This window comes from Episyrphus balteatus, chromosome 3, assembly GCF_945859705.1.
Source record: "Episyrphus balteatus chromosome 3, idEpiBalt1.1, whole genome shotgun sequence".
Classification (NCBI taxonomy): Eukaryota; Metazoa; Arthropoda; class Insecta; order Diptera; family Syrphidae; genus Episyrphus; species Episyrphus balteatus.
Genome location: NC_079136.1, coordinates 56,912,095 through 56,925,191, shown reverse-complemented (window position 1 = coordinate 56,925,191; position 13,097 = coordinate 56,912,095). Strand labels below are relative to the sequence as shown.

General features: G+C 28.5%; 1 protein-coding gene and 6 non-coding genes across 7 annotated transcripts in view; all 7 read left to right on the top strand.

Annotated features, from left to right (window-relative positions):
- The window catches only part of LOC129916542 (serine/threonine-protein kinase 32A), a 125,250-nt gene extending 121,611 nt beyond the window's left edge, over nt 1-3,639 (top strand). The window contains exon 10 of the mRNA XM_055996546.1: nt 2,917-3,639. Within this exon, the coding sequence (XP_055852521.1) occupies nt 2,917-3,405 (489 nt within the window). The 3' untranslated portion in view covers nt 3,406-3,639. The remainder of the gene's footprint in view (nt 1-2,916) is intronic.
- A 2,664-nt stretch (nt 3,640-6,303) lies between these two features.
- Nucleotides 6,304-6,422, top strand: LOC129917399 (5S ribosomal RNA). The gene has a single exon (XR_008772761.1). It is a non-coding gene; the product is annotated as a 5S ribosomal RNA (ribosomal RNA).
- A 1,801-nt stretch (nt 6,423-8,223) lies between these two features.
- Nucleotides 8,224-8,342, top strand: LOC129917398 (5S ribosomal RNA). The gene has a single exon (XR_008772760.1). It is a non-coding gene; the product is annotated as a 5S ribosomal RNA (ribosomal RNA).
- Nucleotides 8,343-9,147: 805 nt separating this feature from the next.
- LOC129917397 (5S ribosomal RNA) lies at nt 9,148-9,266 on the top strand. Its single transcript, XR_008772759.1, has one exon. It is a non-coding gene; the product is annotated as a 5S ribosomal RNA (ribosomal RNA).
- Nucleotides 9,267-10,057: 791 nt separating this feature from the next.
- LOC129917396 (5S ribosomal RNA) lies at nt 10,058-10,176 on the top strand. The gene has a single exon (XR_008772758.1). It is a non-coding gene; the product is annotated as a 5S ribosomal RNA (ribosomal RNA).
- Nucleotides 10,177-10,974: 798 nt separating this feature from the next.
- LOC129917395 (5S ribosomal RNA) lies at nt 10,975-11,093 on the top strand. Its single transcript, XR_008772757.1, has one exon. It is a non-coding gene; the product is annotated as a 5S ribosomal RNA (ribosomal RNA).
- Nucleotides 11,094-11,891: 798 nt separating this feature from the next.
- Nucleotides 11,892-12,010, top strand: LOC129917394 (5S ribosomal RNA). The gene has a single exon (XR_008772756.1). It is a non-coding gene; the product is annotated as a 5S ribosomal RNA (ribosomal RNA).
- The last annotated feature ends 1,087 nt before the right edge of the window (nt 12,011-13,097 follow it).

Genomic DNA, 13,097 nt, shown 5'->3' with positions numbered 1-13,097 from the left:
TGTTTAATTTGTTTTTTTGTTCATTTTTCTTTCTGTCAGCATCAAAGGAAAAAAGTTTTTTATGTGGGCTAACTTAATATAGCAAAGTTGTATTAATGCCTCATGCGATGTCCTTTAATCTTCTTTGTAAGCACTTTTCTGATTTAGGATTTTTGATTTAGGATTTAAACTTTTTTTTTACTTTTTATTTTTTTTATTTAAAAAAAAAAAAAAATTATGAAAACTTATTTAACTTTTGCCTTGTGGCAGCTGTACGATGAAGACAAAGTTAAATCAAATAACTTTTATATACTTAGCTTAGACGATATAATTTACGAGAAGAGATTTGAAAGGGTAGATATGTCAGAAAATAAATTAATATGGTTATACCAAGATTAATCGAAATTTTATAAAATATATAACTCTTGATTAGATTTATTTTTGAGTTTGATGGAAATACCTTAAGCCATTTTAGAATTTGTTCATAATTGAATTCAAGTTGTTTGTAATGGACCCCTATATTATATAACTTACAAAGAAAAAAATGTATGGAAAAGTGGCTAAAGTTAGGATGATTTCATTATAAATCTTATGGTTGCTTAAATGGGAAATGGCTTATATTAGAAACCTTCTGTTTCATTTGCCACCAAGAAATGTATCCTTTTTTATAAATTACAAACATTTGGAACTTGAAAAAAAAAGCCTTATCTTTTAAAATAAAGCTTTAAACTTTCAAATTTTGCTTTAAATTTGATTTCACAATATCTTTCTACGTGACAATATAAAAAAAAAAAAACGAATCGCAACACCATATTTTCATTATTCGATTTTTTTTTTGAGGAAATATATGTATAAAAGGTAGTTTTAGTGCATGAGTATTAAATAAAAGTGTGAAATTGAGACTTCTATCTGCATAGTTATGGACAGGGCCCAAGTAGTACGATTTAATGGTACACTCTGGTGTATGCGTAACATTTTGAAACTATTTTTTTAAACTTTCATAGATATGCCCGAAAAAATTGTGCCACCAAACGAAACTAACAAATAAATTACATAACCAGCATCAAGAAGCAGCTATATTTTCTTGTCAATGGAATAGATTTGTTTTACATACATAAATTGTGGTAAAGATTTGATAACAACTATAGTTGCCAGCAAATTTGTTTACTATCGGCAGAAAAACAGAAATCAAGTAGATTTTTAGTACTGCTACTTTGTTACTTTGGTTTGGAATGGAATGGAACCGATCCCAAAAGTACCCATTTATTTATGTGTTCGTGAGGAAAAACTTTGCTTAAAAATATTAAACCTACATTCAATGATTTTATGTTTTGTGAAATTTTTCAGCAAAGTTTAGAACACGTTTTCGTGATCGTATTTTTGAAATGTTTTTGTTTGATTGGGGTAAAAACAATTAGAAATGGAAAAAAACATTCTACTCATTTCTCAAGGTTTTATAAATAAATAAAAAAAAAAAAAATAGGTAATATTCCAATGAAATATTATTTCAAATAATAATTTTTAATTTCAAAATTGATAAAAAAACCGTCAATTTAAAAAATACAAAGCTGTACGTTTCTGTATTTTATTGTTCTAATGGTTTGGCGGCGTTTCTGTCGATTTTGTATGTTCTCTTCTAGTTTTACTTTAACTTTAAACTCTCTCAATGTCGAAAAAATGGACTTTTCAAAACTAAAGATAGTCAATTCAAATTAAATCTGCGTTATAGTACAATTAACTAATTAGGGTGGGTCAAAAACAGACAATAAATATTGTAGGGGCAAAATAAAAACATGTTAAATTTCATGCCCCTTCTTTGCCATCCCGCAAAATTTTTAACCCTCCCTCCTATATCACATCGTGCATCAAATCTGGTAGTTGGCATTATTCTTTTTAGTTTTGTCCCAATGAACGCCCTAAGTTTTTGCTCTCCTACACTGGGGGTGGAAAAAAAAACTTAAAATCAATGAAAACCACTCTGATTTGATTTGTTCGGAATGATTTTGCTTTGAAGACAAACATTTTTAATTCAAAATGAAACGACAATAATTTTAAGTACTAAGTTTTTTTTATAACAAAAAGCATAATCAAATAAAAGTTGTTTAATTAAAAAACAAAAACCCGCATGTTAAAAAAAAAGTGACAAAACTGGCAGCGACTTGCGCTTCAAACTTGTCTTCCTTCGACGACTAGTTTAATGCTTTACTATCAAGTCACTTCACTAAAGTAATTTGCACTGTTGAAAACTATTCTGACAAATTGCAACAGTTTTTCCTTAAATTAAAATTGAACAACAATGAAAAAATGTGAAATTTTCCGACTTTCATGATTTTTACAACCTTGGACTTCCGTTTTACAAAAAACGGGTATTTTCTGACAATTTTTTAATTTTTGATAATTGTGTTGAAAACTGGAACATTTTTTAAATTTTAAATTGATTTAAATAAAAAAATGCTTTTTTCAAAGATATTGAAGACATCGACATTCTTCTACCTTTTTGGATGTATAGACCAACACTAACGATCGATATTGCAAAACATATTTTTTCGGCTTTCTCTATCTTCTTCGTATTTGATTACAACTCGAAACATTTTAACAAGAGATCAATACTTTATAGTTGATACCCACATTAGATTTATTCAAGAAATGTTAAGTATACGCCCCAGTGCACCAACTTTGTTCATATGTACTTATTTTGAGATCTTGGGATTTCGATAAAAGTTATTCAGATTTACGTTATGTGTAATAGTAGTAGAATCCATTCATTGAAACCCATAATTTAAACTGAAACCCTCAAACTTATATTCCTGGAAAACGCAGAATTGTTAATTTTGTGTTTTTTTTTCCTGTAAATTTAATAAAATGAATTTACGCATTAAATTAATTTAAATAGACTTCGTAATTATAAATAACAAAATGTTACATCTTTTTTTACAGCTTCTCTGCGTTCATCCAGGTGGTCGTATAAGTTCTCAACAAGAACTCCAGCAAACGCCATTGCTACGGCAAATCGACTTCAAGAAAATTTTGGAAAAGAAAGCCAAACCACCTTTCAAACCACCCGAAGACCATCTCAATTGCGATCCCTGTTTGGAGTTAGAAGAAATGATTGTCGAAACTCGACCCTTGCATAAAAAGAAGAAACGTTTAGCAAAGCAGCGATCAGCTCAGCGAGATAGTGATCCAGAAACAATTTTAGTTAAAGAATTCATAGTCTACAATCGTTATAAGGAATTAAAACGAAAAGCAATGGAGAAAAAAGAAAACGACTGGCAAAAAGAACTTGAGCTAGCAATGGCCAATTCTATCGTAAATAGTTTAGCACCAATTAAAGAACGTGAAGTACCGTGTTGTTCTAAAGAACACTCTGAAAGTATAGATTATATTGATAGGACACCCTCTCCAAAAACTTCATCAAATCCATGAATCAAAGTAGTTTTCTTTTTACCTATTTATAATAAAAAATTAGATTAAATTGCACTTAGATTTGTAAAAATGGACCACGAATAATTAAAAGAAAAATAAATAAGAATTAAGTATTAAGTTTAAATATAAAATCAATGTTATAGAAAACCAATTTGTAAAGTTAAAATAAGTTTATAGATATAAATCAAAATTCTGTTTTGTTTTTTATTTATTGGGGTTTTCAGGGAACAGGATTTCAACTCAATTTTCATCTACCTATGAATAAATAAATTTATTAAAAATGGATGTGTTCCAAAAAATGTTGTTTTACGAAAAAGATTGTCTCTTTTTACCTTATAAGATATATCACTGTTAAATGTACCTAACAATCAAATAAATGTACAGTTTATTTTCTTCAAAAAATATAGTTATATATGCATTGGAAAAATCTACGTCTTTATTAAATCTAAGACCCACACAATTAGAGCTAACAGAATTTATTTTAAATTAGACAAAATTTTTATGGAATAATAAAAACTTGTCAGCACTTAATTATAACTAAGCTATTTTTTCATTAAAAAAAATATGTATTCATATTGTCACCACCAGCTGTATTATTATATTACATTTAAATTTAATGAAACGTTTTTATTTTGAAATAAAAAAAATAAATAAATAAATCGATTTTTAAATAATGATATTTAAATATATGGAAAAATGCGATGGTTAAGGGAATTCTGGTAAGTCGACAATAATGGAAGGCTCGACTTTACGTTTATTTTACTCATCGGAATGGCATAAACGTAAAATGTAAGTTTTTAAGAGAATCGTATAAACTCTTATTAATTATCAAATTAATTTTAAAAAAAATGCTGAAACGAAGACACTTGTATTAGTCACATTATTCATTACCTCAATAAAAAACCTACATACATCTATGGGGTTTGAAGAAATATGTTAAATTCATCAACGAATACTTTTCGGAACAAAAAAAAATAATTAAAATAATCCTTAATTTTTTTCCATAGCCCAAAGATATTAAGAAAATATTAATCAGAAACAAAGTCTGCCAGTCGGTAACATTTGATATTTGGACCCGCGATATGACTTCAAGTTCACAATTATATATACAAAAAATACGTATCAAGAGGTCCCCCTACCCCCCCCCCCCCCCCCCAAAACTTTGAAAAAAAAAAACAATACACAAACCAATGAAAATATCGGTTCTCGTCCGATCACCGAAAAGTGATTTTTGCCATTGAAAATCGGTTTTATTTGGTATTGTGCTTAGCTACGAATTGTTAAATGTTATTTTTTTGTCATGATGACGAAAAAAGTAAAAAAAAAATAAAATCTGATTTTTTTATGTTTGAAGATTTGACGAACAAATTGTTTTTTCTAACTCTCATAATTTATGTGAACATTTTTTAAACAGCTCATAAAATAAGTGAATAGTATGTACATATGTATTTGGTTCGTACTTACGTTAAAGTCATTTAAGTAAGATTTTTCATGTGAGATTTTTACTTGCGATATAGGTACTATAGGGCAAGTTTAGGATTCGTAAAAAAAATCGAACTCGAGATAACAATTTTACATGACATTACGATGATGGAGAATGCCAAAAAAGTGGGTCCGGCAATTCTGTCTGTCTGTCTGTCTGTCTGTCTGTCTGTCCGTCTGTCTCTATCTGGAGCTGCAGCCTAAACGAGTGAAGTGATTTTCTTCAAACTTGGTAGTTAGCAGTTTTTGGTGATTCCCTAGAGGGGAAATTGAAATTTTTTTTTTATGACCAAAACTAACGGTACCTGCCATATAACGGAAATAGAAAAGTTAATTTTTTTCAAAAACGGCTCTAACGATTTTGATTAAAATTTTTGTGTGTAATACTACACATAAGGGCCAACTTTTTAAATAAAAAAAATATTTTTTGTACCGTTATTAACGGTACCTGTCATAGAACGGTTTTTTTCGTTTCTGAATATCTCGTACAAAATTAACCCGATTTAAATGAAAATTTTTATACAAAAGTGTGTTAGTTAAGATAATATTAAAATTTTAGAAAATTTTCAAAAAACGCATTTTTGGTTTTTTAAAAAATATTTCAAAATTTTTTTTTGAAAAATCAATTTTTTGAAAACGGATCAATGAAAAATTTTGAAATTTAGTTTTTATGTGTAAATTAATTATTTCTTCAAAATGGCATACCAACTTTTTTTTTGAAAAATGTTAAAAAAATTTTATATATAAAAAATTATTTTTTTAAAAAACGGCTCCTACAATTTTCAAAATTTTTTTTCTAAAAATACCTTTTTATACGAGAAATAAAATGGCATATTTGTTTTTTTTTTTAAGATATTTTAAAACGGAGTTTTATTAATTATAAAAACAGATTTAATTTTTTTATACTACTTATGAAATTTCTTCAAAATATCGAATTTTAAATTTCTTGAATAAAAAGCTTTAACATTATAGTTACTTTAAGCATAAGAGCAAGTACGTGCGACCCCAGTCGTGCAATTTATTTTCTGTACATTTGCATTGAAAGCAGTGCCCCTGAAAGTAGGCAGTGATTTTTTTTTAAATTTTAAGTCAACTCATAATTTTTTTTTAGAAAAATAAAAAAAAATGTCAAAAATACTTGTTTTGTGGGCTAATTAACATTACATCTATCTTATACTTGCTACTAAAACACCATATGAAATAAAAAAAAAACTAACATTATTTTGTATTTCATGTTGTTATGCCTTAAAGAAACTCAATTCAATCGAAAGGGGTTGAAAACTTGACAACATAATAAATACTGCTCACAACTCACATTGCAATTAATTAAATCTAAAGTCTCGTTGCATTAACTAATATTATTCCAATTGGAATAGAAAAATTTCTCATAAGTTTCAACTTTGATAAGAAGTTTTCGCCAACGACCATACCACGATGAAAATATCGGTTCTCGTCCGATCACCGAAATCAAGCATCGTCGGGCGCGGTTAGTACTTAGATGGGGGACCGCTTGGGAACACCGCGTGTTGTTGGCACACGTGCCTTTTTGCCAGTATAAGGCTCTCTAGTCATACTTTTTTGTTTTTAATTTTTTATTCTATTTCATGTGTGAAATTTGAAATTTGTTTTTTTTTTTTTAATTTCGTATGAGGGCACTACCTAGTGATTTTTGCCATTGAAAATCGGTTTTATTTGGTATTGTGCTTAGCTACGAATTGTTAAATGTTATTTTTTTGTCATGATGACGAAAAAAGTAAAAAAAAAATAAAATCTGATTTTTTTATGTTTGAAGATTTGACGAACAAATTGTTTTTTCTAACTCTCATAATTTATGTGAACATTTTTTAAACAGCTCATAAAATAAGTGAATAGTATGTACATATGTATTTGGTTCGTACTTACGTTAAAGTCATTTAAGTAAGATTTTTCATGTGAGATTTTTACTTGCGATATAGGTACTATAGGGCAAGTTTAGGATTCGTAAAAAAAATCGAACTCGAGATAACAATTTTACATGACATTACGATGATGGAGAATGCCAAAAAAGTGGGTCCGGCAATTCTGTCTGTCTGTCTGTCTGTCTGTCTGTCTGTCCGTCTGTCTCTATCTGGAGCTGCAGCCTAAACGAGTGAAGTGATTTTCTTCAAACTTGGTAGTTAGCAGTTTTTGGTGATTCCCTAGAGGGGAAATTGAAATTTTTTTTTTATGACCAAAACTAACGGTACCTGCCATATAACGGAAATAGAAAAGTTAATTTTTTTCAAAAACGGCTCTAACGATTTTGATTAAAATTTTTGTGTGTAATACTACACATAAGGGCCAACTTTTTAAATAAAAAAAATATTTTTTGTACCGTTATTAACGGTACCTGTCATAGAACGGTTTTTTTCGTTTCTGAATATCTCGTACAAAATTAACCCGATTTAAATGAAAATTTTTATACAAAAGTGTGTTAGTTAAGATAATATTAAAATTTTAGAAAATTTTCAAAAAACGCATTTTTGGTTTTTTAAAAAATATTTCAAAATTTTTTTTTGAAAAATCAATTTTTTGAAAACGGATCAATGAAAAATTTTGAAATTTAGTTTTTATGTGTAAATTAATTATTTCTTCAAAATGGCATACCAACTTTTTTTTTGAAAAATGTTAAAAAAATTTTATATATAAAAAATTATTTTTTTAAAAAACGGCTCCTACAATTTTCAAAATTTTTTTTCTAAAAATACCTTTTTATACGAGAAATAAAATGGCATATTTGTTTTTTTTTTTAAGATATTTTAAAACGGAGTTTTATTAATTATAAAAACAGATTTAATTTTTTTATACTACTTATGAAATTTCTTCAAAATATCGAATTTTAAATTTCTTGAATAAAAAGCTTTAACATTATAGTTACTTTAAGCATAAGAGCAAGTACGTGCGACCCCAGTCGTGCAATTTATTTTCTGTACATTTGCATTGAAAGCAGTGCCCCTGAAAGTAGGCAGTGATTTTTTTTTAAATTTTAAGTCAACTCATAATTTTTTTTTAGAAAAATAAAAAAAAATGTCAAAAATACTTGTTTTGTGGGCTAATTAACATTACATCTATCTTATACTTGCTACTAAAACACCATATGAAATAAAAAAAAAACTAACATTATTTTGTATTTCATGTTGTTATGCCTTAAAGAAACTCAATTCAATCGAAAGGGGTTGAAAACTTGACAACATAATAAATACTGCTCACAACTCACATTGCAATTAATTAAATCTAAAGTCTCGTTGCATTAACTAATATTATTCCAATTGGAATAGAAAAATTTCTCATAAGTTTCAACTTTGATAAGAAGTTTTCGCCAACGACCATACCACGATGAAAATATCGGTTCTCGTCCGATCACCGAAATCAAGCATCGTCGGGCGCGGTTAGTACTTAGATGGGGGACCGCTTGGGAACACCGCGTGTTGTTGGCACACGTGCCTTTTTGCCAGTATAAGGCTCTCTAGTCATACTTTTTTGTTTTTAATTTTTTATTCTATTTCATGTGTGAAATTTGAAATTTGTTTTTTTTTTTTTTAATTTCGTATGAGGGCACTACCTAGTGATTTTTGCCATTGAAAATCGGTTTTATTTGGTATTGTGCTTAGCTACGAATTGTTAAATGTTATTTTTTTGTCATGATGACGAAAAAAGTAAAAAAAAAATAAAATCTGATTTTTTTATGTTTGAAGATTTGACGAACAAATTGTTTTTTCTAACTCTCATAATTTATGTGAACATTTTTTAAACAGCTCATAAAATAAGTGAATAGTATGTAGGTACATATGTATTTGGTTCGTACTTACGTTAAAGTCATTTAAGTAAGATTTTTCATGTGAGATTTTTTTCTGTACATTTGCATTGAAAGCAGTGCCCCTGAAAGTAGGCAGTGATTTTTTTTTAAATTTTAAGTCAACTCATAATTTTTTTTTAGAAAAATAAAAAAAAATGTCAAAAATACTTGTTTTGTGGGCTAATTAACATTACATCTATCTTATACTTGCTACTAAAACACCATATGAAATAAAAAAAAAACTAACATTATTTTGTATTTCATGTTGTTATGCCTTAAAGAAACTCAATTCAATCGAAAGGGGTTGAAAACTTGACAACATAATAAATACTGCTCACAACTCACATTGCAATTAATTAAATCTAAAGTCTCGTTGCATTAACTAATATTATTCCAATTGGAATAGAAAAATTTCTCATAAGTTTCAACTTTGATAAGAAGTTTTCGCCAACGACCATACCACGATGAAAATATCGGTTCTCGTCCGATCACCGAAATCAAGCATCGTCGGGCGCGGTTAGTACTTAGATGGGGGACCGCTTGGGAACACCGCGTGTTGTTGGCACACGTGCCTTTTTGCCAGTATAAGGCTCTCTAGTCATACTTTTTTGTTTTTAATTTTTTATTCTATTTCATGTGTGAAATTTGAAATTTGTTTTTTTTTTTTTAATTTCGTATGAGGGCACTACCTAGTGATTTTTGCCATTGAAAATCGGTTTTATTTGGTATTGTGCTTAGCTACGAATTGTTAAATGTTATTTTTTTGTCATGATGACGAAAAAAGTAAAAAAAAAATAAAATCTGATTTTTTTATGTTTGAAGATTTGACGAACAAATTGTTTTTTTTTTAACTCTCATAATTTATGTGAACATTTTTTAAACAGCTCATAAAATAAGTGAATAGTATGTATGTATTTGGTTCGTACTTACGTTAAAGTCATTTAAGTAAGATTTTTCATGTGAGATTTTTTTCTGTACATTTGCATTGAAAGCAGTGCCCCTGAAAGTAGGCAGTGATTTTTTTTTAAATTTTAAGTCAACTCATAATTTTTTTTTAGAAAAATAAAAAAAAATGTTAAAAATACTTGTTTTGTGGGCTAATTAACATTACATCTATCTTATACTTGCTACTAAAACACCATATGAAATAAAAAAAAAACTAACATTATTTTGTATTTCATGTTGTTATGCCTTAAAGAAACTCAATTCAATCGAAAGGGGTTGTAAACTTGACAACATAATAAATACTGCTCACATTGCAATTAATTAAATCTAAAGTCTCGTTGCATTAACTAATATTATTCCAATTGGAATAGAAAAATTTCTCATAAGTTTCAACTTTGATAAGAAGTTTTCGCCAACGACCATACCACGATGAAAATATCGGTTCTCGTCCGATCACCGAAATCAAGCATCGTCGGGCGCGGTTAGTACTTAGATGGGGGACCGCTTGGGAACACCGCGTGTTGTTGGCACACGTGCCTTTTTGCCAGTATAAGGCTCTCTAGTCATACTTTTTTGTTTTTAATTTTTTATTCTATTTCATGTGTGAAATTTGAAATTTGTTTTTTTTTTTTTAATTTCGTATGAGGGCACTACCTAGTGATTTTTGCCATTGAAAATCGGTTTTATTTGGTATTGTGCTTAGCTACGAATTGTTAAATGTTATTTTTTTGTCATGATGACGAAAAAAGTAAAAAAAAAATAAAATCTGATTTTTTTATGTTTGAAGATTTGACGAACAAATTGTTTTTTTTTTAACTCTCATAATTTATGTGAACATTTTTTAAACAGCTCATAAAATAAGTGAATAGTATGTATGTATTTGGTTCGTACTTACGTTAAAGTCATTTAAGTAAGATTTTTCATGTGAGATTTTTTTCTGTACATTTGCATTGAAAGCAGTGCCCCTGAAAGTAGGCAGTGATTTTTTTTTAAATTTTAAGTCAACTCATAATTTTTTTTTAGAAAAATAAAAAAAAATGTCAAAAATACTTGTTTTGTGGGCTAATTAACATTACATCTATCTTATACTTGCTACTAAAACACCATATGAAATAAAAAAAAAACTAACATTATTTTGTATTTCATGTTGTTATGCCTTAAAGAAACTCAATTCAATCGAAAGGGGTTGAAAACTTGACAACATAATAAATACTGCTCACAACTCACATTGCAATTAATTAAATCTAAAGTCTCGTTGCATTAACTAATATTATTCCAATTGGAATAGAAAAATTTCTCATAAGTTTCAACTTTGATAAGAAGTTTTCGCCAACGACCATACCACGATGAAAATATCGGTTCTCGTCCGATCACCGAAATCAAGCATCGTCGGGCGCGGTTAGTACTTAGATGGGGGACCGCTTGGGAACACCGCGTGTTGTTGGCACACGTGCCTTTTTGCCAGTATAAGGCTCTCTAGTCATACTTTTTTGTTTTTAATTTTTTATTCTATTTCATGTGTGAAATTTGAAATTTGTTTTTTTTTTTTTAATTTCGTATGAGGGCACTACCTAGTGATTTTTGCCATTGAAAATCGGTTTTATTTGGTATTGTGCTTAGCTACGAATTGTTAAATGTTATTTTTTTGTCATGATGACGAAAAAAGTAAAAAAAAAATAAAATCTGATTTTTTTATGTTTGAAGATTTGACGAACAAATTGTTTTTTTTTTAACTCTCATAATTTATGTGAACATTTTTTAAACAGCTCATAAAATAAGTGAATAGTATGTATGTATTTGGTTCGTACTTACGTTAAAGTCATTTAAGTAAGATTTTTCATGTGAGATTTTTTTCTGTACATTTGCATTGAAAGCAGTGCCCCTGAAAGTAGGCAGTGATTTTTTTTTAAATTTTAAGTCAACTCATAATTTTTTTTTAGAAAAATAAAAAAAAATGTCAAAAATACTTGTTTTGTGGGCTAATTAACATTACATCTATCTTATACTTGCTACTAAAACACCATATGAAATAAAAAAAAAACTAACATTATTTTGTATTTCATGTTGTTATGCCTTAAAGAAACTCAATTCAATCGAAAGGGGTTGAAAACTTGACAACATAATAAATACTGCTCACAACTCACATTGCAATTAATTAAATCTAAAGTCTCGTTGCATTAACTAATATTATTCCAATTGGAATAGAAAAATTTCTCATAAGTTTCAACTTTGATAAGAAGTTTTCGCCAACGACCATACCACGATGAAAATATCGGTTCTCGTCCGATCACCGAAATCAAGCATCGTCGGGCGCGGTTAGTACTTAGATGGGGGACCGCTTGGGAACACCGCGTGTTGTTGGCACACGTGCCTTTTTGCCAGTATAAGGCTCTCTAGTCATACTTTTTTGTTTTTAATTTTTTATTCTATTTCATGTGTGAAATTTGAAATTTGTTTTTTTTTTTTTAATTTCGTATGAGGGCACTACCTAGTGATTTTTGCCATTGAAAATCGGTTTTATTTGGTATTGTGCTTAGCTACGAATTGTTAAATGTTATTTTTTTGTCATGATGACGAAAAAAGTAAAAAAAAAATAAAATCTGATTTTTTTATGTTTGAAGATTTGACGAACAAATTGTTTTTTCTAACTCTCATAATTTATGTGAACATTTTTTAAACAGCTCATAAAATAAGTGAATAGTATGTACATATGTATTTGGTTCGTACTTACGTTAAAGTCATTTAAGTAAGATTTTTCATGTGAGATTTTTACTTGCGATATAGGTACTATAGGGCAAGTTTAGGATTCGTAAAAAAAATCGAACTCGAGATAACAATTTTACATGACATTACGATGATGGAGAATGCCAAAAAAGTGGGTCCGGCAATTCTGTCTGTCTGTCTGTCTGTCTGTCTGTCTGTCCGTCTGTCTCTATCTGGAGCTGCAGCCTAAACGAGTGAAGTGATTTTCTTCAAACTTGGTAGTTAGCAGTTTTTGGTGATTCCCTAGAGGGGAAATTGAAATTTTTTTTTTATGACCAAAACTAACGGTACCTGCCATATAACGGAAATAGAAAAGTTAATTTTTTTCAAAAACGGCTCTAACGATTTTGATTAAAATTTTTGTGTGTAATACTACACATAAGGGCCAACTTTTTAAATAAAAAAAATATTTTTTGTACCGTTATTAACGGTACCTGTCATAGAACGGTTTTTTTCGTTTCTGAATATCTCGTACAAAATTAACCCGATTTAAATGAAAATTTTTATACAAAAGTGTGTTAGTTAAGATAATATTAAAATTTTAGAAAATTTTCAAAAAACGCATTTTTGGTTTTTTAAAAAATATTTCAAAATTTTTTTTTGAAAAATCAATTTTTTGAAAACGGATCAATGAAAAATTTTGAAATTTAGTTTTTATGTGTAAATTAATTATTTCTTCAAAATGGCA